This window comes from Strix aluco, chromosome 4, assembly GCF_031877795.1.
Source record: "Strix aluco isolate bStrAlu1 chromosome 4, bStrAlu1.hap1, whole genome shotgun sequence".
Classification (NCBI taxonomy): Eukaryota; Metazoa; Chordata; class Aves; order Strigiformes; family Strigidae; genus Strix; species Strix aluco.
In genome coordinates, this window is record NC_133934.1 from 91,631,142 (window position 1) to 91,655,718 (window position 24,577).

At 49.9% G+C, this 24,577-nt stretch overlaps 3 protein-coding genes across 3 annotated transcripts; all 3 read right to left on the bottom strand.

The window, feature by feature from the left end:
* Positions 1–120: 120 nt before the first annotated feature.
* Positions 121–7,916, bottom strand: LOC141923319 (acyl-coenzyme A thioesterase 5-like). The gene is made up of 3 exons (XM_074824252.1): positions 7,355–7,916; positions 4,282–4,484; positions 121–3,430 (listed from the first exon to the last, which is right to left on the bottom strand). The coding sequence occupies exons 1-3, from the start codon at positions 7,884–7,886 to the stop codon at positions 2,855–2,857; spliced, it is 1,311 nt and encodes a 436-aa protein (XP_074680353.1). The 5' UTR covers positions 7,887–7,916; the 3' UTR covers positions 121–2,854.
* Positions 7,917–8,096: 180 nt separating this feature from the next.
* LOC141923320 (acyl-coenzyme A thioesterase 1) lies at positions 8,097–14,361 on the bottom strand. The gene is made up of 3 exons (XM_074824253.1): positions 13,716–14,361; positions 11,909–12,111; positions 8,097–10,134 (listed from the first exon to the last, which is right to left on the bottom strand). Exons 1-3 carry the CDS (start codon positions 14,323–14,325, stop codon positions 9,529–9,531), a joined length of 1,419 nt encoding a protein of 472 aa, XP_074680354.1. The 5' UTR covers positions 14,326–14,361; the 3' UTR covers positions 8,097–9,528.
* Positions 14,362–22,069: 7,708 nt separating this feature from the next.
* Positions 22,070–23,934, bottom strand: RIOX1 (ribosomal oxygenase 1). The gene has a single exon (XM_074824254.1). It carries the CDS (start codon positions 23,917–23,919, stop codon positions 22,108–22,110), a length of 1,812 nt encoding a protein of 603 aa, XP_074680355.1. The 5' UTR covers positions 23,920–23,934; the 3' UTR covers positions 22,070–22,107.
* Between the last annotated feature and the right edge of the window lie 643 nt (positions 23,935–24,577).

A 24,577-nucleotide genomic window follows, 5' to 3' on the forward strand; every position in this document is an offset into this window, starting at 1 on the left:
ACGCGATGCACTGTGGGATGTAGCGGAGGCCGTGGCCCTCCCGCGAGGCGCCCCCTGGCGGACCTCACCCCTCCCCCTGGCTCTAACCTTAACGGTAAAAAAAACAACCCCGCGCCCGACCAGCGTTATCAGACACCTTTTATTGAAACCAATCCGTGACAAAAATGAAAACAATTTGCAAACTACAAACAGCACCAAAAGCCCACCCCTCTCACCGGCACTTTGATCCGACAAGCCCCCGTCAGCACACGGGGCTGCCTGCTCAAAGCCTACTCAGAATTTACTCACCCCACGCCCAGCTGGCCAGAGCTCTGTCAGAGCCCAGCACGGGCCGTACAGCTACCTCGGGGAGTTACAGTGCCTCAGGCCCCCCCAGATGGAGCCAGGGAAGCTCATCCAGCCACCCAAGCAACAGTCTCCCTGAAACGCTATGGGAGTTTTGCCAGGTAAGGAATGCAAAACAATATAAATAACCTGGCTTTAACGAAGGCCATAATCAGGCACTCAGCTTAATGTCTGCTTCAGGAAACTGCTATATTATCTGCAGTGTCTGCGATGTATCTTTGGTCTCCAAGTAGCGTGGCAAATATGTAAAATACTAGTGCAAAAGTTGGCTGGTTTTCTACAGACCCTTCTGTGAATTATTTTGTCCCAGAATACCCCGACCTGTTCACAAAAGGATCTTCACAGTAAAATTACATTTTTTTCATTTTTCCTCCTTTCTTTGTTTAAAAGGTATCATTCAGCTTTCCAAACAAATGAACTGTTCAGAAACAAAACTGTAACATCAAGTTGTTACATAGGCTTGCTTTTTTAATAAAGGAAGTGTTTTCATTCTCTCTCAAATTGCATATATCTGACAACATCTAACACTGAATTATTTTAAAGGCTTGTGCTTTAGAAATGAAGTCTGACAACTTTTAAGCTACCTGGATTTTGGTTTATTTACAACTTAACATTTACTTCCTGAACCTCCAGCTTGAAATCTTGCATGGCAATGGATACGCTGAGGTAGGACTGCAGTGCGGAGACACAGGTTTCAGTAGTGGGAGGGTAACAAAACAGCATTAGGGGAGGCACTGCTCTACCACTGTTACACAGCTCCGACTACTGAAGGTACACGTGATAAGGCAGACCAAATGAACAGACACCTTCAAACAACCTTTTCCTCTATGGTTGCAACTTGGGGTGAGTTTGGAAAAAAGGCAGTGTACTAAGTACGGGTGACACCAACATGCACATCACAGCAGGCTGTCATCCTGGACTTCTGGGTCTGCTGGTTTTAATGGAGGTTCAAGCACCAGATACGACTCTGCAAAGGCCTCTTCAGCCAGTGAGGGAGTTTAGAGAGACTAGGCATGAAGACATCTTGAGTGGAGTGAGCAGGATGGAGTGGATGGATTAATTGTTCAATTGGCAGTGATGGCGTGTGGAGAACATACAACTTCAATCAAATGATAAGGAGTAACAATAGTTGCAGAAAGCTAATGAGAGCTGAGCAGCAGCATAATGACAGTTAACTGGAGAGCAAAGATCCCCGAGAGCAAAGCCAAAGTCGGTACCATAAAATAAATTAAGGTTTTGCGTCTTCCTAGACAGCTCTCAAACTGGGCTGACAAAATGACCCTGGAAGGAGAAATTGTCTCGATAGAGGCCCTTGTTAAACAGGCCTTCAGCACTAACAGCATTCCAGCAAGACCCTCTCGAAAGATCAACTCATTTGGGAAGAAGTTGTTTCTTGCTACCTGAATGGTGGGGAAAAATAAGGCACTAGACAAAAATTAATTGGGATTAAAAAAAACCCAAACCAACCCCAATTTCAGGCAGTCATGGAAAAGATATCCTGGATTTGGGTTTGGGGTTTTTTTAAGTATTGTGATCCTAACTTAATCATCACCATAAGGTGACAGCTTTTTATAGTCAAGTCTTAATCTTCTACTGGCTAGGTTTTCTGACTTTCAACTCTGCTTCCTCCCTAAGAACAGCTGTCAGCATCTGTTGACATCAATACTAAAGAGTTCCACAAGTAATTAATCCCTAGCTTAATGGCAGGGGTTATTAGTTTAAAACAAGAAACGAAGAGAGAAGTAAGACTTGCACATAGCATAACTGCATTTAACCATGCTTTAACCTATCCAACAGAATTTTAATACCTTGAGTGTCAAATGTCAATCCAAGAGATGTTTACATCCCTAATACAAGACAGCGCTAGTGCTGCCATTCTGCTGGGACAACAGGAAAAACACTCATTTTCTCACTCTACAGGTAGTTTTTGTTGGAAAGAAACAGACTGTCACCAGAAGACTGCTACCTAAGGCCCAGGTATGAGCTTCATTACAAATAGGTATCTCCAGGAAATAGAAAACATTTCCAAAGTATATATGGCTGTAAATCTGAGAGTTCTGGGCTAAGGTAGCTTAAGACCAGGATCATTCATCAGTTTGATGTCAGAGTTTATCATCCATCATTCCCCAGGTGCGATCCAGTCTGTCATTGCTAAGGGTGCAGGCTACTGTTAATTTCTCTGAGTCATAAATACTGCAAGCAACAAAGCACCTACTGCTCTCTTCAGATACTCGTTCCTTGCTATCATGACCAATTCAGGCTGTCAAATTTGTACTACAATGCAGCCTACTTATCATTGTTTCACTTCTCCTCTGTGCACCCAGTTAAAATAACTTACGCTAGTCAAATAAATCCCTTTCTTTTTGGATTTATACTTGTAGCTAAGTAGTTGTTTGGTTATTTCATATTTCAAAGCTTTTCTCAGTCAGTCCCTCCAATTCACCTGTCATTTTGGTGGCTCAAGCTCATTCCTCTGCAGTTCAGCAACCACGTGCAGGTGCTCAAGTGTTCATCCCAAATGCAAGTGCAAAAACTCCTGAATCTTTCTCCAGGAGTGCTCCTGTGCATGCGCATGTGCTTTGCTCTCTCCACCCCCAAGAACAGGCACCCCCAGAACACGATCCATAGCTACCTGACAAAATGGAGTAGAAGGAGGATCAATTCGGTGACCTGCTCCTGGATAACTCAAGAGTTTAAAGTTTTCTTTCCCATGCTGGCGTAGACGCCCGATAACCAGCTCAGCATATAAGGAGCTCTTCCACATACGATCATCTTCCCCTACCACTAAGAGAAAGTGACCTTCTGCTTTTTCAATGGGAATTGTGCAGGGCGAATTAGCAGGATTCATTGGGTCATCCAGAGCTTCAAAAATGTCAAATACGCCAGCGTCAGAAACACTGACCTTATTCATATCAAAACGCAGCCCAGGCAGAGTCATCTCACCATAATGGAGGTCTGCAACTGTGTTTGAACTACATCCAGAGATACAGACAGCAGCCACTACTTCTGGCAGGAAGGTGATCATGGAGAGGGCTAATTCTGCCCCTTTCCCAGTCCCAATCACTCCAACTCCTGGTCCCTTCACCTTGAGATAAGATAGGGGGTGGGGAAGACAGGAAGAAAGGAATAAAGGAGGAATGCATTATAATGGGATTAACCAGTAAATGCCTTTGGAGTTGTGTTATTAAAAAAAAAAAAAAAGGTTAGGTTAGGTTAAATATTGATGTGACCTGTTGGAAAGCTACAGCCTGGACCCAGGCTCCACCCTCTATTTAGTGTCTTATTTTCCAGAGACAACAAGAGCTGTCAAACCCCACAAAATAACAGAGATAGGCACAAGAAGTACCATCTCTTGGATGTCACCTAGTCCCTACTGCATGTTTTGATGCAAGTATCTTCTCTTATCCCAAAAACAGGTAGCAGGAAATTCAAGCACAGTCTATGACTGTGTATGTCTCAGGCAAATAAAGTAACCTCACAAATGACATTTAAAGAATTAGGTAAGTAGTATTTGGCCTTGTCCTTTTCTAGCCTGGAAAGTAAAACTGAAAGCAACATCCCAAGTCATCAAATCCATTCCTTTGCTGACTATTGGGTAGTTTTGTATCATCCTCTCTTAAAGATGTTTTTTTTTTTTAAAAAAATGAAAGCAATTAGTTTATCATCACTGCTCCTGTTTGGAGGATATTCCAGCACTTCACTGTTCTAATGATAGGAATCTTCTAGTTTCCAGCATGAATTTATTTATCAGCTTGTGCTGGAAGAAATTCACTCTCCCCAGTCATATGCATAGCCACCTATGCAGGACCTACACTTTTTCCATTATTGGGCCTAAACTTGCACAGCAAAAACTGATACTCAAAAAAAATCACCACCACCACTTGGGCATGACTGCTGAATCCTCTCTTGTCCTGAGAGATCTCTCATTACACTCACCTTTGGGTGGCGCCGTAGGAATCTAGCTGCCTCCTCAAAGTACTCGAGATTGAATTCTTTCATGACCTTAGGCAGATCTTCAAAATCAAAATATGGCAGAGAAAGTGCAGCAAAACCACGGGTAGCCAGGAGACTGGATCTGAATTCAATCAAACCTCCTTCATCACCATACATGTCAATCACTCCTGGAAAGGGGCCATCCCCTATATTAAAAAGAGGAGGTACAGGTGACAAGTTATGAAACAGGACACTAAAAACTATCTGGTGAAGAGTGAACAACAAAATATAAAAGGCTTAAGACATTTTCTATTATTACTCATTACTTTTCCATTTGCACGGCAGAGATTAGAGAACCAGTGTTGTATTCCACTTCAGCTATTTCAAACTAAGAATAGGTCCTTACCTTCCTGTAAAAATATGTGAAGAGTTAAACTTTTTTTTTTTAAAAAAAACTGTTCTAAATGTATTTTTCAAAGGTCTTAACCTCCCACCCTCAGAACAATCATACTCTAAATGGGCAATTTTCCCAGAAGGAAGTCATGTCTTAATTAGTAAAGTGCCAGCTCATTACTAATGTGGCAAGAGCACTGAGCCCTGGACTTAAATTCTACAAAACTTATGCAAACTCTGGAATAAGGTGCATTAAGCAAAGCACATGAAAGAGACACCCATTGCTAGATGAAATCAACTGGACTTACTAGCTCTATCTCAACATCAGCACTGTAACACTTGGCAGCAGAACTGCTACTGCAGATGTGAAGAGACACGGTAAAACTGATACGGGTGCGGTTATATGTGTGTGTCCCACAAAACTACAGAAATAACCAGAACCACAATTTTAAACGAGCATGCTTTTGCAGCCAAGGTTGTGTTGCGATATTACTGTATGGCATGCCAGCAGATCTTGGGTCGAAAGGCTAAGGATACTACCTCTTGGAACTATGAAGATCCCAGACAGGCAATTTTTTTTTTTACTTTTTTTTTTTTTCCCTGGCCACCAGATGGCACCACTGATGTACTCGGATCCAGCTCACTACAACTATCTCAGCAGAAAAAGCACCTGCTTGTGCAAGAGCGCATTAACTCTCTGACATTACCTATATGCAATAAAGAAAAGACCTCTGGCATTTCAAGGTGCTTGAGAAAATGAAGTTTTGGACAAGACATGCTAGATGGCAGAAACCTCCTAACTTAAAGCATTAGGAAGTCAGAAAAGGACTGAAACCTACTTTTGTGTTCTTTTTCTTTCTGTTTGAAATTTTACATAGAAGTTCAATATTCTACTTGAGAGAAAGTATGTCTGGATAAGTTTATCATAACGCCATGATCAACAGTAACCTTTAGTTAACAACAGTCAGCGTAGATGGCTAGAAAAAGAAGCATTCACTCATTTATCACCCCTACCTGGAAAGCTTTCTAGCAAGAACATCCTCAGAACACAGTCAAGCATGAATGCGTTTCTCTCTCATGAAGACAACCTTTACCTTACACAAGGATCCTGGACTGTCTTCCTGAGTGCCCAAGTATACAGTTTCTGCATAGCTCACTAAAAAGCAGGATAAAATGGCCTAGACAACTTTCCTAATGCTTAAAACCAAACAAACCCCATACCTGTAATTCTTATGCCTGAATTGAGAAATCTCTTTTATATTAAAATTACAGCATAAGCTCACTCTCATCTCACTTTTACTAAGAATGGTTGGTTCCCCTTTAAGATTCCTGTCTTAATAACATTAACATTTTTCCATCCCTGGAGCAAAGAATGGTATAGTAGTAATGCTGTAACTGGATTCTCCATCAAGAAGGATGCCAGTATCATTTAAACAATTATTCCAGACTTTTCCACACTATTACACCACTAGACTTTCTAAAGGGAAAAATGCAGTTCCATCTTGCAGATCTCTGGATTCCCACTGAGCTCAGCAGAAATCCAGCTCATCATCGTAAGGCAGGATGTATCAAAACAACCACGTCTCAGTGATGGAAAATCCAGAATGCTGACTAAATATTTGATCCAAAATTCAAAGTTCAATCTCTGTTGTTGGTTTTTTTCTTCAGTGGACTTTGGATCCGTATCTAAATGGATAAAAAGATTATTGGTTTGGAAATCATTCACTGAAAATACTTGAATCTCTAATAACTGTAGTGGTACTTACAAGATTTGCTGAACCAAGGCATCATAAATTAGAGGTAATATGGAGGGCAGTTCTAGTAGCACAGCACTCACGGAAATACAGGAAGTTTAAATCATGGCTCAAGTGTACAAACACCATCATCAGTGTAAGGTTTCATTTTCCAACAGCACTACCAGTCCACTGGAATATCACACCTCATAAAGCACAACCATCCCACAAGCAGAACAGGTAGAACTTGCTCAGGAATCTATTTTGCCTTTATACCCCAGAACAACCGAAGTAACTCAACTGTTAACTTAGTTTCGGCTCTGGTGTAACACAGGTGAAATACCAGTATTTTCTAGAATTTCTTTCACTGCTCTCCTTACTTGCATGTGTTTCACAGGGAAGAATGCCTTTTTGATTCGGTCCTACTCAGGGTAAAATTCTTGGGAGATGTGGCACAGGCTCACATGATGATGCATATCAGCTTTTTGGAATGTTACAGATTCTGGTAGTCCAGAGCCTCAAACCTACTAAAAACCGTAGACTGAGAGCAGTGACACCATAAACTCTACAACTCCTCATTTAGCTTCTGCCTGTCTCACAAGGGACACAACTCTACAACACCTCTTCTCATTTAGCTTCTGCCTGTCTCACAAGGGACACAACTCCACAACCCCTCCTCTCATTTAGCTTCTGCCTGTGCCTGCCCTGCCGACAAGGGCCAGGCTGTGTGGCCGCGCACAAGCGGGGCCGCGTCCCGGCAAGCCTTTGGGAGCGTCCCCGTAAGATTTTAAGTTATAAAAAAGACCAAAATGAACGGCCACCTGTCTGCAGGGCGGTGTTCAGCTTTCTGGATTTCCCGGGTGATACCCTGCGTACGCTTTCCTTTTAAAAGAGCCTTTGCTTGCTCTGGACAGAGAAGCCGGGGGGTCCCGCCGGCCCCAGGCACTCACCCGGCGGCAGGAAGAGGGAGCCCCGTACGCCTCCCTCCTTCAGGCGGATCCTCCGCACGCCGGGGGCCGTGAACCACCTTTCCACCTCGGCCTTGGCCACCACCGGCCCGGGGAGGGCGCCGGGCAGGCTGTGGCCCTGGTGGACCAGCACCTCCACCTTCAGCGGGGTGCCGGTGCTGCGGGGCACCAGCCGCTGGTACGGCCTCTCCATGCCGGCGGGGGCGAGGCTCCAGAAGAGCCCCATGGGCTCCACGCCGGTGTAGTCCCCGCCGTGCGAGGCGTCCGTGCCCAGGTGCAGCTGTCCGCGGCTGTCCGCCCAGTAGTGCGCGCACGACTGGAAGAGGCAGCCGCGCTCATCGGCCGCCACCGCCCGCAGGGTCACCGGCTGCCCCGGGCCCAGCCCCGCCACCCGCGTCTCCACCCGCTCGTCCGCCAGGCCGGCGGTGGGGGACACGGCCACGCTTACGGCCCGCGGCGGGGCGCGGCACAGGGCCCGCGCCGGGGCCGAGGCGGCGGCCACCGCTCTCCACATGACGGCGGCTAGCGGGCGAGAGGACGGCGCGGCGGCCACCGCCCCCGCCAGGCAGCCTCAATCGATAGCGGAGCCCTCCCGGCCCGCCCGGGCGGCGCCTCGCTCCGGCGCCGGCGGCGGGAAAGGGCGCCCGCCCCCGGGGCCGCTCCCGCCTCTGCACCGCCTCCCGCTTCTCCCTCCCGCCCCGCAGCCCTCCCCCAAACCACATGGTAGACATTAACGTGCCACTTTAATCCATTAAGAAATACAGTGAATACAAACCGCATCAACACGCTTATAGAATTTGCAAGGGACCCGAGCAGCAGTTTCACCCACTCGGCTTGGGTTTGTAAGGCACTGGCATGTTAAAAACGTATTTTCAGACAATAGTGCAAACTCACCAGCGCCCCACGGGCAATATTCAGTGCTTTTTCTTTCAAACTCATAGTTGGGTGCCAACCACGGGTGACAATCCCCAGGCGGGGGGCGAGAGTGGCCCCAACACCCCCCAGAGCGAGCCAGAAACGAGGCCTGGAGGGCTGCAGGGCCTAGCGGGAGAGAGACCAGGCCCGGCCACCGCCTCCCCACAAATATTTGTTGTTTGTTGCCCAAGTTCTGCCTGTTAGTCTGCAAACATCTGAGGGAAACTTCACCCTCCCTCCTGAGCAGGAATGGGAGTCTCCCTCTCAGCCTCCTCCTTTCCATACTTTGTTATCAGTTTGCAGCAACCCCTCTCAGCTCCGACAAACCCGCCGGCATCGCGCTCGGCGGCAAGGCAAAGATGCTTCAAGGAACTGCCATGCCGGCTTCGCAGCCTCGCTGCTCTTAGCAGTGCTGACAAGCAGGCAGCTGTGGAAGCATTAAGGGCATGTACAGGCAGGGAGAAACTGCCCTCCAACAGGGCACTGGACCCACAGAGGAATATCCAGCCCTGCTAAGGAGATGCCCAGGAGCAGTTCCAGGCATAACTACCAACAGGTCCAATTCTGTTGTTTCTTCATGCTTACAAACTTTCCAAAACATACAGATGTCTCATTTCTATTGCATGTGCCCAGAATGATTTCACATCAGACTACGGGCTGGTTTTGTCTATAAATGGGAGGTGTGTTATCTGAGGATGCAGGCACAGTATTTCACCATATTGGCAAGTGAAATATTAGATACTAGATAGTAAGTGTTAAGACAGATGCATTTCAGTGATGTGGGAGAAGGAGCAATGAAGGAGAGGGAAGTGCACAGGGAGAACAGAAAGATTACTGAAGGCAGGAAGAGAGAGCATCTGCTTTCAGAAAAACTAGCGCACAAAGCTGGATCTGGCAAGGACAATGGCATACAACATGGTTCCTTCAAGAAAGCCGAAGCAAGTTTTCATCCCAGTTCTCAGCTCTGATGAGTTACCTTCCACTTAAATTCACATTCAAAGCAGACCCAGCCTTAACACCACCATTTTTCCACAGCTTGTAATCCCATACTACACAAAACAAGAGGCCAAGACCTCCAACCAAGGTTAGAGGAGGGTGTTAAAAGGAAGCAGCTCTCATGTTCTCACCTACTATCACCCTCCAAGAAACCCAGTAGTTTATTTTATGATGTTCTTTGTTCTCATTTAACCAAACAAACTTGAAACACCAACATCTTCATCTGTAATGTAACCTAACTCACATCACAGTTTACTGGATGTTCCAGGTGGCTTGCCCGTGAGGTGTTTGTGAAAGAAAGCTTGGATCTGCTGCCACGCATCTATCTGTGCCTTGCAGTGTGCCTTGGGCTCCCCTCCCCACACCACAGGCTTCCCAACTAGCACGTGCATTGAGGCTGCACACATTGGGAAAAAGGGGGGTTCAATGTAGTGACCTGCTCCAGGATAACAGACTATCTCAGGCTTTTCCTTCCCATGAGCTTGCAAATGTTTGCTCCCCTCAACTGCAAAGAATTCGCTTTTCCAGTTGCGATCATCCTGGCCAACAATGAACAAGAAGCGACACTCGGCCTTCTCCAAAGGGATAAAGCTTTGGCGGTCAGGCCCTTCAAGAGGGTTGTTCAGTGCGTCGACAATATCAGCAATCCCGGACTCGTTGACCTTGATGCGTTTTGTATTGAAACCAAGGGGTGGAATGGTGATGTCCTTGTAGCGGAGCACTGAGCCAACATTTGCCACCGAGCCATTGATAAGGGCAGTGGCTGTGATGCCCTTTAGGAAGGAGGCCATGGAGACACACAGCTCACCCCCCTTTGAGATTCCAAGTAACCCAATCCCAGGACCTTTAACCTGGAAGGGAGAGAAGATAAACCACAAGCAATGAATCACGACACGTCACTTGTTTAAAATGTTGCCACATTTGCAGCAGTGTCTGTCCTGAATCTGGACCCCAGGTATACACATCTAAGGTCCTGTGTGCAAGGCCCTCATCTGAGGACCTCGGGGCCCTGTTCCATGCTTGATATATGATCGTTAAGCCCTGCTGAGATTGCAGCATCATCCTAACAAAGCTATAAGGCTCAGTGCTGAAGTGTATGCTTTGGCTGTGCTTGCAAAAAGCATGCAGATGTGCAGCCCCAGATTCACTTTGCTTATAAGGCAGTTCAGGGAAGAAGAAGGAAGGGACAGGGTAAGGCCTCTTCTACAAATGCTTTCTTTCAGTGCAAAATGCTCAAAGTCAGCAATGACTGTGATACCGTCATGACTTATGATAATGTATTTCTTATATTCAACCACTGTCTTTGATTCCCCTATTAAGAAGCTAACATGGGATAGCAGGCTTCACATCAGCTGCTCTCCCGTTTCGTTAGTATGCTTGGTTCTAACTGTCAGTGAAAAGGAAGTATTCTGAGTTAGCTTACTCATTAAAACATATCTTAAAAAAAATAACCTATTAAAATAATTTTTCTAAGCAAATTGTACAGTCCTCTGGACTTCATCTAGTAGGTTACCTTCACTTTCTTTTACACAGGCAAATTAACTAGAATAGGAAAGCTAAATGATCTTACAGGGTGCTGAAATCCTCTAAGGATATTGGAAGAAGGTTAGCTAATATCACAACTGCTCCAATATCCAAAGACCCTCAGGGGTAAAAAGGCTTTGAGACAGCATCAAAATGTAATACCTTTCATACCTTATCACCAGTGTAATAAGCTCCAAACCCACTGACTTTGAAGCATGGAAATGAAGAAATTAGAAAATATGGATGAAACTTTGAAACATGTGAAAAATATGGTGAGGGTATTAGTGGAGGTGTTAATAGGAAGCTACGGTACTGCTCTCAGGGGAAAAAAAAAGGGGGGGGGAAGCAATTTTCAGAGTTTTTTGGGCAGAGAGGTGGCAGCAGCAGTTAGGGTTAGGGCAACTGAAAAGCAACCAAGACCTTTAACAACTACTCATCTTTCTGAAGTTGAGCAAGGTATTTATTTTGAGCTCTCCAGAGAAACCAAGTGTTGCCTTGTGCAATTCCAGTTATTGTCACACACAGCTACTTGGAGGGAGATGCAGAACTGAGCAGGGTTCTCTTCCAAGAGGTGTCGACTTAGAAGGATCCCCAAGTTCACACCTAGCTACTAAAACCCACACATACCAAATACGAACATTTGGAGTGATTCTAACAGCTTATACAACACACAGCAACAAATGTGTACTGGTGGACTCCCTTGAAACCTGGACCAGAGAAGGTTATCATGTGCTGCACGGCTGTAAAGGACATTTAGTTCTGAAGGACATTCTACAGAGCATAAACCTAAAAGCCTCTCTGGAAGTCCAATAAGCCTCCAGACAACTAGTACCCTAGTTATGACACTGGGTTGAATGGAGCTGAAATTACCAGTATGTGACCTATGTGTCACTGTGTCACCTGGCCAGTTCAAAAGGAATAATTGGAATAACCTGCCAGAGAACCATTGTAATAGGAGCTAAAGATATAAAACAAATTAATTACAGCCAACTTGAATGGAGATGCTATTTTAAGTACAGGCACTCTGCCCCATCTGCAGTCTGACAGGACCTGACTAATGAGAGTTCCCTGTAGTGAAAGTGTGTCAATGAACAAACCAACCTGGGTGTGTTGTAACATATAGTTTACAGCTGCTTCAAAATATTCCAGGTGTAATTCTTTCATCTCTTTGGGGAGATCTTCATAGCCGTAGAAAGCCAGAGCCAGCACAGCAAAGCCATGGTTGGCCAACAGACATGCCCTGTATTCAGGGAGTCCTCCTCCAGTTCCATACAAGTCAATAATTCCTGGAAAGGGGCCATTTCCTGCAAGAGACCACATAACAGGACACATTAACCTGCAATTTTTAATTTATATTCCAAATTCATAGGCCTGGGAAAGTGTCTTTTTAAAAAAGAAAAAAAGCATAGAGCAGCAGAGTGGTACTAAGGGTCAAATTACTGTGCCAGGTTTCAGTAAATGGCTACATTGTTTCAAGATTAAACAGGACAGCACCAAATTGCAGGCCTGCTAATGTTTTGGATAGTATTGGGGACAAGCAAAGGGATCCCTTGACAGTCATAACTAGTTCTCTGTATCATGCACATTCACTGCAAAGGTACCAAGCTCTGCTTCAACAAACCCAGGAGGCTTCTCCCCAGTGCACTGCTCAGAAGACTGAAAAAATCTCACCTTCTGATGGTTTCAGCTTCTCAGTTTCAGTGTAAATGTACTATAGCCATTTATTCTGGGATTAAGAGAAGAAAGTATTTGCAACCAGCCTTGCTAACCTGGTGAGGGAAGCTTTACATTAAGTTCATCAGGGGACAGGGACTGAAGTCCCGAGCTGAGAGGGGTTGCTGCAAACTGATAACAAAGTATGGAAAGGAGGAGGCTGAGAGGGGAGACTCCCATCCCTGCTCAGGAGGGAGGGTGAAGTTTCCCTCAGATCTTTGCAGACTAACAGGCAGAACTTGGGCAACAAACAATAACTGGAAATTCACCTCCAGCCACAAGGCCACAACACACCGTCTGGGACGCTGGCTGGGACAGCATGTATGATTTTGGCACTGTCATGGAGGAGTTCCCAGGGACAGGCAGGGAAGAAAGGGGAGAGGGGAAAGCACGTGCTACATAGAGGAGCTCCTTGAGTACATAAGGTTCCAGAGACATGCTTGGTGAAAACCTCTGGGTCACAGGGGAAAGGAAAGGTGGGATGTAGTGGTGCTGCAGCTGCTACAGATCACTCAACCACGAAGAGGCAGGAGATGAGGCTTCCTACAGACAAGTAGCAGAAGTCTGTACAGCTGCTGGGAGGACAACACAGCATTTGTCAGGCAATCTGAAAACCTCACAGACCCTCTCAGTGATTATTTTCTGACAAAAAATACCATAAGAGAAAACCTGTCTAATGCTTTACTTCATCTTCTGCTCACAAATGGGGAAGAACTGGCAACAAATGTGGTAGCAAAAGGCAGCCAGGTCTGCAGCAACTATGACGTTACTTAAGTTCAGGATCTGCGGAGAGGCTGGGAAGGGATGCAGCAGACCTATGACTCAACTTTTGGAGAGCAACCTTCAACATATTCAAAGAGTTACTAGCTGAATTCCCTGGAAAACAGCCAAGTAGAGCACAGGTACCTTGAAGCCTGGCTGATGCCACCTCCCATGGCATTTGGAAACAAAAAGGGTGCTGCCATCAATGCCTTCGTGTCCAACAGTCAATAAAACAAACTCACGTGCGTTTTAGTCCAGGTAACTGTGCTACGCGAGGAGTGTGGCCAGCAGCCCAAAGCTGGTCGGGCTGATCAGGCCACTCCTTGAAGAGGTCCAGCTCCCCCTTGTCCTCAAGGGGAGTCTGGAGGGGGTCTGGCTCCGGCTCTGGGAGCTCCTTTCGCGGGGGAAGGGGCCCGGCGCGGCCGGTACTCACCGGGGGGCAGGAAAAGCGTCGCCCGGATCCTCCCTTCCCTCACCGGGACTCTCCGCACCCCGTCCCGCAGGAATGCCCGCTCATGCTGCGCCTGGGCCAGGAGCCGCCCGGGGGGCTCCCGGTGGCCCTCAAACACCTCCAGCTGCAGGAGGAAGGGGCTCTGCACATCCCGCTTCACCAGCCGCCAGAAGGGCGCCTGAGGCTGCAAAGCCCAGAGCAGCCCCATGGGCTCCAGGCCGGAGAAGCTGCCCCCCGGCAGAGCGGGGCAGCGGGCGAGGTCCAGCTCCCCGTCGTCCCCCGCCTGGTAGCGGGCGCAGGCCTGGAAGAGCTCGCCCGTCTCGTCCCGCAGGGACGCCCGCAGCGTGACCTGCTGCCGCGGGCCGAGGCCCTGCACGGCGATGGCCAGCGGCTCATCGAAGAGGCTGCGGGCGGCGGGCGAGAGGCGGATGGCGGGGGCCGCGGCGGAGAGGTCGCGGGCAGAGCCCGTCCCGGGGGGCTGCGGGGGGCTGCGGCGCCGCGCGCCTGCGGGCGTGGGGCTGGGCCAGGGCAGCTGCTTCTGCCAGGCCTGGGGGCTCGCCCAGCGCAGGGAGCGGGCCGCGACCTGTCCCATGGCTGCCGGGTCGCGTCTGTCCCCGCGAGGGGATGCCGGGGTAGGTCACCGCGGGACCGGGGCCGGGCTCGGGTGGGCGGTCCGGGAGCGCCCGCCGCGGCGGGGAGGGGCGGGACGGCAGGTCCCTCGTCCCGCCCGCCCGCCTGCCCGCCCGCCTGCCTGCCTGCCTGCCTCCCCCCTGCCTTCCCTCCCCTCCCTGGCTGTGGGGGGCTTCTCTGCCAAAGACTCTGCGATCCGAGACCCGTCCTGGCCCCGGGGGAGCCCCTCCCCGCTGCCCCCCCGAGCTCCGCAGGCCCGGGCGGTGGCTGTGGGCGAGGGGACGTGCGGCGCAGGGCGGGCGGAGGTGTTGGCGAGCCACCGAGTCGGGATTCACTGTCAGGACAGGGAAAGGCCTGTCTGCGACCGAGAGACGGGGCAGCGGAGGGGCTCCCGCCCGTCTGCAGCGAGCCTGAGCGGGGCCGCGCTGCTCGGCCGAGGGGCGGAGCGAGCCCCGGCCCCGGCCGAGGCGGGGAGAAGCGAAACTCGCCCCAGCCCGGCATTGCTTCCCGTCTGCGTGCCCCCTCTCCCGCCGTGGTTGCCCCAAGGGCTGGGCAAGGCGGGTTAATGTCTCCACCAGCCCTGGCACCTGCACAGCCAGACTAGTGGGCAAGGAGGGTCAGGGTGGTCAGGGATGTGCAAGGGGTGAGGTGGGGTGCTTTCACGGGCTCCCTAGGCAGGTCAGGAAACACCCGGCTCTTCCAGTAATGGATTGTGCAAAGGTTTAAAAAGAAGGCTATTCAGTCCGTCCTATCTAGAGCTGGCTTTTGCTCCAAAGGGAACTGCAAAGGGAGAGCTGCTTCCGCACGCTCCGTGACTCTTCCTGGGAGATGCAGGTAGAGGTGCCTCTCGCTCAGAGCTCCCTATGTCTGACTTAGTGGTGTGAAACAAGTGGAAACATCTGAGGGAATCCTCAGCATTGTCCTGTTTTGAAATACTAAGTGGTCAGAGGTATTGAGCAGAGTCTCAGCAGTCTTTTGTTCTCCATGGAGATTACCCCATCTCTCCTAAACAGCTAAGGTGCTTTCTCATCTGGCATTTGGGTATGTTGTCTGGTGACCAGCCCTCAATGCGTGGCAAACTTCTCCTGTTGTTGAGAACAACACTCCTTGGCTTGCAGTGCTGGATTTGATCACCACCTTTACCATATGCTGGAGCAGATGCTAAGGGAAAGGGCCCCGAAGGCTTAAGCAACACTCCTCCACGCTTGGTGACCCAAGCGCAGTGGAAGAGTGAAGGTAAGGGAGCTACGTGTCAGTCTCCTCTGGTCTCCACTCCCCACCTAGGCAGCCCTTGCTCCCAAGCTCCTGCAAGTTCCACCCTGGGATGAGAGAGTGGTTAAAATGCAGAGATGCCTGCTTCTAACCAAAGCACAGCAAATTACTCCATGGCTTTCAGATCTCAGTCTCTTTATTACAGTTGTCACCCTAATAATGAAGCTGAAAAGGTGCCACATCACATGGGAGAAAATCACAATGGCTGTAAATTCAGCAGAATGGCTTTTTGCATGACATCTTGCTGCCACAGGCCAAGGCCCTCCACGGCGATGGCGAGAGGCAGATGGAGGGGGCCATAGGGGATGAGTGATGGGAAAACACCAGACAAGAGAAACCTCAACTGCCATGACCACAACAGTGCTGGGCAAAGACAGCTGGGAGCAATCTGCAGCTGCACCTGTGATCCACTCATCTGCATCGTGGTTGTATTTAAGCTGGATGTGCTGGCTCCTGTGCCTGGGCAGCCAGTCATGGAGAGCTGCCTCCTTCTCCCGTCACGGCAGGGGTGGTACTGCTGGCTCCCGTCCCTTCTCTCCCTGCCCCATGTAGCTGTTGTGAAGCCCATGTTAACTGTATGCTTCAAAAAGATGCTGTACCAGTGCCCCAAGAGTCTGATTATGAGAGCAAATAAAGCCCTGCTCTCTCACAGCTCTCCTGTCCTGCACAGCTCCTCTTGGAAAACCTGGTGGATGTGCTCCCTGTAGCTACGTCTGTGTTTCTGCACTGCATGGAAGCATGTGAGGGAGCCCTCAGCATGGTCCTATTTTGTAACACCAGGTAGTCAGAGGCATTGGGCAGACTCTCAGCAGATTTTCCTTGCTCATGAAGATTGTTTTTTCTCTCCCTCTGAAAGTGTCATGTGCTTTCTTATCTGGGATTTCTATGTGCAGTCCAGAATCTGTCCTCCATCATATAGCAATTTCACCTTGTGTGATCCAAGGAAAAATACCCTGTGCCCAACAAAAACTCATCTAATTAGTTCAAGGAATTCTGATCCCGTTTTCTCCCCAAAATTGCAAAGCAAAAAGGATATTGCATTCTTCTGAAAGAAGATTGTATTGACTATAAACCTAGCAGAAGAGCTTGTAGGATGACAAAGGCATCCTCGTTAAAAAGAAGCCCCCGGTCAGAGCACATACTTCTGAAGGGGAGAGGAACCCAAGGTGCAGGAGACAAACACCTCATCCAGTAAGAAGAACTGGTTCCCAGCAGCCTGAGAGCTCTCAGCCATAGACCCTGGCATCCCAGTTATAACATCCCATATTGTATCCTTCCTGCTGCTCTGTGAGCTTTGAGACTTTTCCATTTACATTCAAGGTAAACCTGGTGAAATCCCTACACTGAAATATGCATTTCTGAGGGGGTGTTTTAAAATATGACCTGAAGATACTAAGCATGCAGAGGAGAAGTAAACTCTTTTTTCTCTTGTTTATACGTATGAAAACTCAGTTCTGGGCAGGTCATAGAGTAGTGACACATGATGAGATGTCAAGGCAGCCCTGGCAGCACCTGTGGCAGGGTGGGCTCGGCACAGCCGGTCCCCTGGCACCGCAGGAACATCTCCAAAGGCAGGAGCTCTGCCCAGGCCCCCGCACTCCACGGCTGCACAGGCAGTCCCTGCCCACTCTCTCAGGCCAGCTGCCATGGGGGCAGCTTCCAAACGGCAAGTGCAAACATAGGGCAGGATCTTGGGAACAATATGCCATCAGGCCTGCTGATTATTACTCTTGCAGGAATGGACCCAGGGGAGGTCGCACAGCTGCAGCCGCATACCCGGGCTTCTCTCCCAAACTCAGCGAAGCTGCAGGCTTCCTTTGAAAAAGGTTGCCCCTTTCTCCGAATTCATACATGTGGGGAATTTGCAACAACAGTTTGGGTATTTAAAAAAATGTAGTGGAGGTCAACTACGTGTGGTGAAAAGGATGAATCCAGACACTTACTAGGAAATCCAAGTACTAGTACTTAGCACAGGAGTACTAAGGGTATACCCAGGTTTCTGACAGACTGACTGATCAAGGACTGATTCTGATGTATCAGCCATCCCTTTCCTTCTGGCAGCCATTCTCAGGCCATTGATCAGATTGCTGTGTGGGGTTATCATGAGGGGTGAGGTCCAAGATGTGATGAGTGGAAAACTGCACGGAGGAAGCGCCCTGTGGCAGATAACCACTTAGAGGGGCAGAGCTGTCTCACCCATAGATAGATTGTAATGCAAGTGTATCCTTGCACTTTCCCCATTTCTTCCCAGTGGCAGATGTAAGGCCTGAGAATAGTTTTAGCTAGCCTTTGGATGAGAAGTTTTCAGGAATTCCAGGTGAATTTGCAAGGTGCATTTCCTGCCGTGGGCACAACTGCTTCACAGTTCCACTCGCCTTCTGTGAACCTCTTCACCACCATGAGGTCATTTTGGAAATCCATTCTGACTGAATCACTTTAGGTCACATGGAGATGCCATCTCTAGAGCAGGGAAACAGAAAACAAAGGGCAGCCGTGGGAATGATGAAAGTCTCCTCTGTTTTCCTGGTGAATACATCTCAGGGAGATCTTCCACATGTAGGTATAGAGAAGATCAGAATGCCAATTATCTGAACAGGTTTTCCTCTCCAATGCCAGATCCCCAGTGATGAAGTGTGACATCAGAAGGTTTAATGAGGGCTCTCATAAGCATACATGTTATCAGTAGGCTCAAGGCTATTGTAGCTGGAGCAACATGGGCTGGTCACCAACCCTCCCTCCTTCTCCTCAATGGGAGAAGTCCCTGCTTGGAGGCTGCTGATCTGTGTGTGGGTATGGGAAATTCTAACTGCTATGAAGCATTATGAAATCAAACAATTGCCTGTTTTCTCTTTATTAGCACCACTGCACTGTAAAGTCATCAGTACCCAAGAAGGGTACCTTTGGATCCAATATTATAATAATCCATAGAATATATAGACTCCAAACAAACACTCTAATTTAAGACATGTCAAAAATCAAGGGAATTGGGTGAACTTAATTTTGACCCATCTCTTCATACTTGATTGCATATATATTAGAAAGTGAGAGACCATGCAAATTTCTTCTCTAAATTTTGCAGAAAATGGCATGTCCTTTTGGCTGAGCTACATAGAGTTTTCCTTGCTAGCCATTGTCTATAAAATGAGCATAATCATAGTTTTTTACCTTGCCTTGGGTTGCAAACTGAAAAGTATTGATGCTTAAGAAATACAGAGATCTTCAGTGCTGGAGGACCTTAGTGAAGGAAGAATACTGCTATTGCAAGTGTATTTGTAGAATTATTATGCATTCCACATTCCATTAGTATTATTATGATGAATTCAAACATGCATGGAAAATGCATTCCTATTTTTATATAGGGAACAAAGCATGAAGCAGATAAATTACTTTCTTATTCCAAACCTGAGAGATCAGGTTGTCACTAGGACTGAAATTCTCCAGCATGTTTAGGCATCTCACCATTTTTCTCAGTGGAAGTCAGTGTAGTGATCCTGAAGGGGAGACTATTGTACATCGAGCAGTTAGTGACCCACAAGAGAGTTAACCCAAGCACGCCCAGGCCTGTGCTGTGCCTTGCTGCATGTACAGTGTGGCCTTCAGGCTGCACAGATCCCCTGGCCGCAGCAGGAACTCAGCCTTCCTTGCACAGTCTGCAGGCAGCTCCCATCCAGTACCTGCGCTTATGCCACCCTCATGGTCTTGCCTTTATCGAACAGTGCAGCAAGATGTTCTCATGTGAACATTGTTTCTGTTTGACTGTAGACATGATAAATAGACCTGTTTCCTTATATAAAAACCTTACAATATCTTGAAAGACCAAAAGGGGAGAATCTGCTATGGACCATGTCTGCATGGTGTGCTGCATGTGGGTTGGAGTCTTGTTACATGCTACGCTGCTTGGGGTTCCCAGCATCTAAAGGGATGTAAGATTATCTATGCTATTCTCTTCTGAGAATGTTAGCTCTAACAAATAGAAATTTTAGTGATAGCTTACAGAATGCGAGTGCCTTTCTTGCTGGGATCATAATGGACCAGCACCTCCTAGTGCAAAACACTTGGTGCAGTCAGGGGGTCTCAGTGAGTAATGCCTTTCTGGAGAAAGAAGAAAAGAGAAACTCTGTGCCTGGCTGGCCCTGCACAAATCCATGAGGGGTATTTGCAAGGTGTTTAGCCCAGTTGGTTTCCTTGGTGGATTTAGAAACTGAGGAGGAATTATCAGAATGCCCCACCCCAGCTGAAAGACTATGCTGTCTTAGAAAACAGGGGCCATGACAGGATGTACTGGATCTGGCTGAGCTGGAATTGGTTTTTCCCCATAGCAGCCCTCATGGTGCTGTGTTTTATGTTGGGAGCTGGAAGGGTGTTGGCTTACACAGCACCAAGGCTCTTTCCAACATTTTCCCCCCTCAGTGGGACGGGGTGGGCAAGATCTTGGGAGGGGACAAAACCAGGACAGCTGACCTGAACTGACCAAAGGGATATTCCATACCATATGACGTCTGCTCGAGTCTAAAGCTGGGAAAAAGGAGGAAGGGGGTGGGGTCACCCTGGGTCCTCTGAGGCAACCACTACGCGTATCGGAGCCCTGCTTCCTGAGAAGGCCCGACATCGCCTGTTAATGGGAAGTAGAGAATAAATCTGTTTTCTTTTTGCTTCCATGTGCAGACCTTTGCTTCGCTTTGCTTACATTAAAACTGCTTTTGTTTTACCCACAAGGGTTGGGTTTCTTTTCCTATCTTATTTTCTTTCCCCTTTTTGTCCTGTTGAGAAAAAAAAAGGGGAAGGGGGGGAAGCGATAGAGCGACTTGGTGGGTACCTGGCATTTAGCCAAGGTCAAACCACCACACAGGAAAAGCTAAGGAGAATTTGTGCCATCTTTGGTTGTTACTAACATGCTTGAAACGGACACGGGGGTGCTTAACAACCAACACAAAAAGAGCTGTGTGCGCTGCTGGTGCAGCTCTGCGCCACAGCCGCCAAGCAGCAAGCTGTGGTACAGGCGCCTGCCATACAGCCACTGCGGTGCAAGCGTCTGGGGGGCGGCCACTCGCGCCCCAAGTGCCCACGGTGCAGGCAGCCACAGCGCAGGTGCCTCTGGTTGCAAGGCGAGCACACAGAACAGCCCAGGAAGGGCACCACTGAGGCACAGGCTATTTGCTGGGGGGATGGATGGTGGGAGGACAGCTGATCCTCTGGTGAGGACGAGCAGACAGAGGGGTCAGAGGATGAGTGCGGCAACAGCATTTCTGTCCAGCCGCTAGTGATTCACAAAGCCCCCAGGGACACCTCAGCATGCTCTTGTGGTGTGCGATTTTATACATCCCAGGTTTCAAGATTTAGCAAAAGCATATGGGCAAAAAAGGGAGGAAAAGCAGGCACACCAGCTGCTGCAAGTATGGGACTTTGGAGGAGACAGTGTATGCTTAAATCCTAAACAGTTAGAGTGCGTGGGTGCCATCTCACAAAATTCTGACGAACCAGCAGCTCAGAGGAGCACAGGGTAATGCAGCGTGCTCCTTGTGGGTATGGCTTCAGGAGGCTTTAAAGACAGAATATCCTCCACCTCCCGACTGCAACGATAAAACAGCACTGTGGAAAAGTATACCTGAGACTTGTCAGTATTTACAGGAACTGGCCACATGGCCAGGCATGTATTCATGTAACATGTTAGGTCCTGATACAAAACTTTTTGCACCCAGCATGAAACCCTCCATATTAGAGGGTGCCCCATTTGTCTTGAAAGGACTAATAATTTCCTTGCTAGGGGCTACTGTAGGAAAACCAGGGGGGGAGGTTATTCTATCACTAAGACAGCTTGCAATTATCAGACTGAAAAAGAAGACATGGCCTGAAGCATTTCAAGTGCAGCAGTTCACGTTTGCATAAGCGTGTCCTGCTGTGCTGCTCAATAAGAGCAGGACCACGCAGGTGACATAATCGCTGGCACCAAGTGGGAGCTGCCTGAGGGCTCTGCTCTTAGGAAGAGTTGGCCAAGTTTTTCCTGAGGCCAAGAGATTTCTGCAACACAGCACAGGCCTGAAGGCTACACCGTATGTGCAGTACAGGCACACAGAACGGTGACCATCACCAAATTAGCCTATGAGTAAGGAGAGTACCTCCTGCAGTAGGGCAGGCTGCTTTAAAACACTGTGTAAACACACAGATGATTTACAGACTGCAAGAAAGTTCACTAGCTTCCTGAAGTTACCTAGGGTGTAGTAATACAGCTGGTGAAAGGAAGAAATAAAAAATTAAGCACTTCCCTTCTCTTGTCACGCAGTCATGCAGAATCTCTCCTAGAGCAGATACCCGTTTTAATCAGAACATTTGATTTCTTTACCCACGCCAAAGCCCTTCTGCCCCCAGATGAGATATTGTGATCCAGACTGCTGATTCACACCTCGCAGGTGTAAGGCAAGAACAAGACAGAACACTTTCTAAACAAATGTATGTTTATTTTGTTAAAAAAAAGTTACACTTGCACCAGAGGCTTCTTCGTAGTCAGAATGCCCTTCTCAAACAGGAGAGTGGCTAGAGAAATCTTGTCCTCCAAGGTTTCACATGGAAGGGTATCCACACTGATGTGGTTTGGATAGGAAGACAGGAGAAATTCGATACTGTCTGTATACTCAGGATCTATCTCAAGGAACTTGGGTTCTTCCTTGTGATACACTCTGGAGTTTTCCGTCGTGTAATACAGCATCACACCTGCTTCTTCATTACACAATCTAACAACGCCATGGCGGAGGAGGCGTACTTCTGTGTCTTTTGTTATCCGTATATCGACATCGCAGGGGCTTCCATCTTGCCACCGGGCCGGGAAGCCGTACACACTCTGTGCCTTTTCACTTTGCGTAAGCACTGGGGGGAGACAGTCATGAAGAAAGGACTTGGCTCTCTGATCCACAGCAGCATCAATGGGTGCATAGTCCACTAGTTTCTTTATCAGGCTCTGCACCTTCTCCATAAAGGCCGTCCGGCGAGCGTCGCGTGCATCCGAGTTGGCGACCCCCATGTACCCCAGGTAGTCCATGGGGAGCCCTTGCCGGTACTCCACGTCCTCCTCCAGGGCCATCTGCAGGGCGGCTGGGAGGAGCTTCTCCAGGAGGTCCCCCCAGGAGTTCCTCTGGTAGGAAGACACAGTGATGTGGAGCGAGTGCGCATCAGGGAGACAGTCGCCCTGGTGGATAAAGCCGCGGGGGAAGTACAGCAGGTCCCCGGCCTCCAACACCGCCTCCAGCACAGGCTCGCCGAGCTCTGCCTGAGTGAGGTTGGCACTGGAGAACTGGGGCAGCACCTCAGCGTCCGTCCGGGGGCTGTAGACACGCCAGTGCTTCTTCCCCTCCAGCTGCAGCACGAAGGCCTCAATGTCATCGTAGTGGGGGGCGAAGCCCTGCGTCCCCGGCGGCGTGAGGTACGTGTTGGCCCCCGCCATGCTGCCAAAGTGCTCCTGCAGGATGGAGAGGAAGTGCCAGACTGTGGGGGAGAAGGCCTGGGGGCTGAGGAGCCGCAGGGAGCAGCCGTTCTGGTAGAAGTCCCAGACGACGGCGGGCAGGGCCCGGCCGGAGGGGTTGTGCGTCTCCCGCACCCCCTCGGCGTAGCTGGTCACGTCCAGGTGGGTGCCGAAGTGCACCTCGCCGCTTCGCAGGGCGGCCTCGAAGTCGGCCGTGGAGAAGAGCCCCGCGTAGTAGCCGGGGTCCCCCCGCCGCACCAGCAGCGGCGCCCGCTCCCAGTGCCGCGCCAGGAACAACCCCGGCGCCACCGGGGCCACCAGCCACCCGAACAGCTCGGCCGCCCGCTGCCGGCTGTCCTCCAGCCGCCCCAGCCGCCGCAGCAGCCCCACCACGCCGCCGCCGCCCTCTCCCGTCGCCCGCGGGCCGCCCCGCCGCTTCGCCTCAGGGCCGCCGCCCGCCGCCTCGGCCCGCTCCACGCGGCTGCGGGGCCCGGCGGCGCCCGGCGGCGGCCGCGGCGGGGCCTCCGGCTGCGGGCCGCGCCTCGGCCGCTCCTCGGCCCGCTCCAGGCGGCTGGGGGCCGCGGCGGGGCCCGGCGGCGGCGGCGCCTCCGCCTGCGGCGGGGCCTCCGGCTGCGGGCCGCCGCTTCCCGCCCCGTCGCGCGCCGGCCGCGCCTTGGCCCACTTGCCGCCGGCAGGCAGCGGCGTCCCGCGGCGGCGGCGGCGTCCCCGCCGCTCCAGCCGCCCGGCCCCCGCCGCCCGGCGGTACACCGAGAGCGCCGACACGCGCGCCAGCCGCCGCCGCTGCTCCTCCGCGCTGCCCGCCGCCGCCATGGCCGCTCGCCCGCCCCGCCCCGTCCCGCCGCGCCGCTTCCGCCGGGGCCTTCGCGTGTGGGCGCACCCGCGGCGAGAATCCCGGGCGCGGGGTTTAGGGGGGATGGGCCCCGCGTAGGGAGCCCGCCCGTCTGCCCGCGGAAGCGAGTTTGAAATGTGTGCTAGTGATGCTGTATAAACCGGAATGACTTCTGCTTTATCATCATCTCCACTTAAAATGCCCCAGGCTTACGCCCTTGCCCCGCCCCGAAAAAGGAAAAGGTGAGGCGATTCCACTAACCCGGGCAGGTCTGTTCCCTGACTGAAAGCTTCCCTTTGTAAGGGTGCTCTAAGCACGTGCAGAAAAGCCTTTTTTCCGAAGGTGTGCCCTATGGATATGCTTTTGGACAGCGTGCGATTGCTTTGCAGCCTAATGAGGAGAGATGAGGTCAGACCTATTTCTTGAGGTTCTGTTGCACAAGGAATAGAAATCCAAATCGGATGGAGCCAGTTCTGCTGCGCTGTCCCTCGTCCCCTTTCTTGTGCTTCTAACGGAGATGCCAGGTGAAGGGCTGTGTCCTCTCGAAGGATCCCAAAAAACAAAGTGCTGTCATGTCATGTAGTGGTTGTTTGGTTGTGGGTTTTTTTGTTTTGTTTTGTTTTGGTTTTGGTTTTTTTT

Excerpts from the sequence above, each read along its gene's own strand:
- RIOX1 (XM_074824254.1), bottom strand. The coding sequence starts at position 23,919 with ATGGCGGCGGCGGGCAGCGCGGAGGAGCAGCGGCGGCGGCTGGCGCGC.
- LOC141923320 (XM_074824253.1), bottom strand. The coding sequence starts at position 14,325 with ATGGGACAGGTCGCGGCCCGCTCCCTGCGCTGGGCGAGCCCCCAGGCC. Across the intron at positions 12,112-13,715 it reads GACGCTTTTCCTGCCCCCCG|GAAATGGCCCCTTTCCAGGA; the intron begins GTGAGTACCGGC and ends GGTCTCTTGCAG. Across the intron at positions 10,135-11,908 it reads ATATGTTACAACACACCCAG|GTTAAAGGTCCTGGGATTGG; the intron begins GTTGGTTTGTTC and ends TCTCCCTTCCAG.
- LOC141923319 (XM_074824252.1), bottom strand. The coding sequence starts at position 7,886 with ATGTGGAGAGCGGTGGCCGCCGCCTCGGCCCCGGCGCGGGCCCTGTGC. Across the intron at positions 4,485-7,354 it reads CTCCCTCTTCCTGCCGCCGG|GGGATGGCCCCTTTCCAGGA; the intron begins GTGAGTGCCTGG and ends TTTTTAATATAG. Across the intron at positions 3,431-4,281 it reads TCCTACGGCGCCACCCAAAG|GTGAAGGGACCAGGAGTTGG; the intron begins GTGAGTGTAATG and ends TCTTATCTCAAG.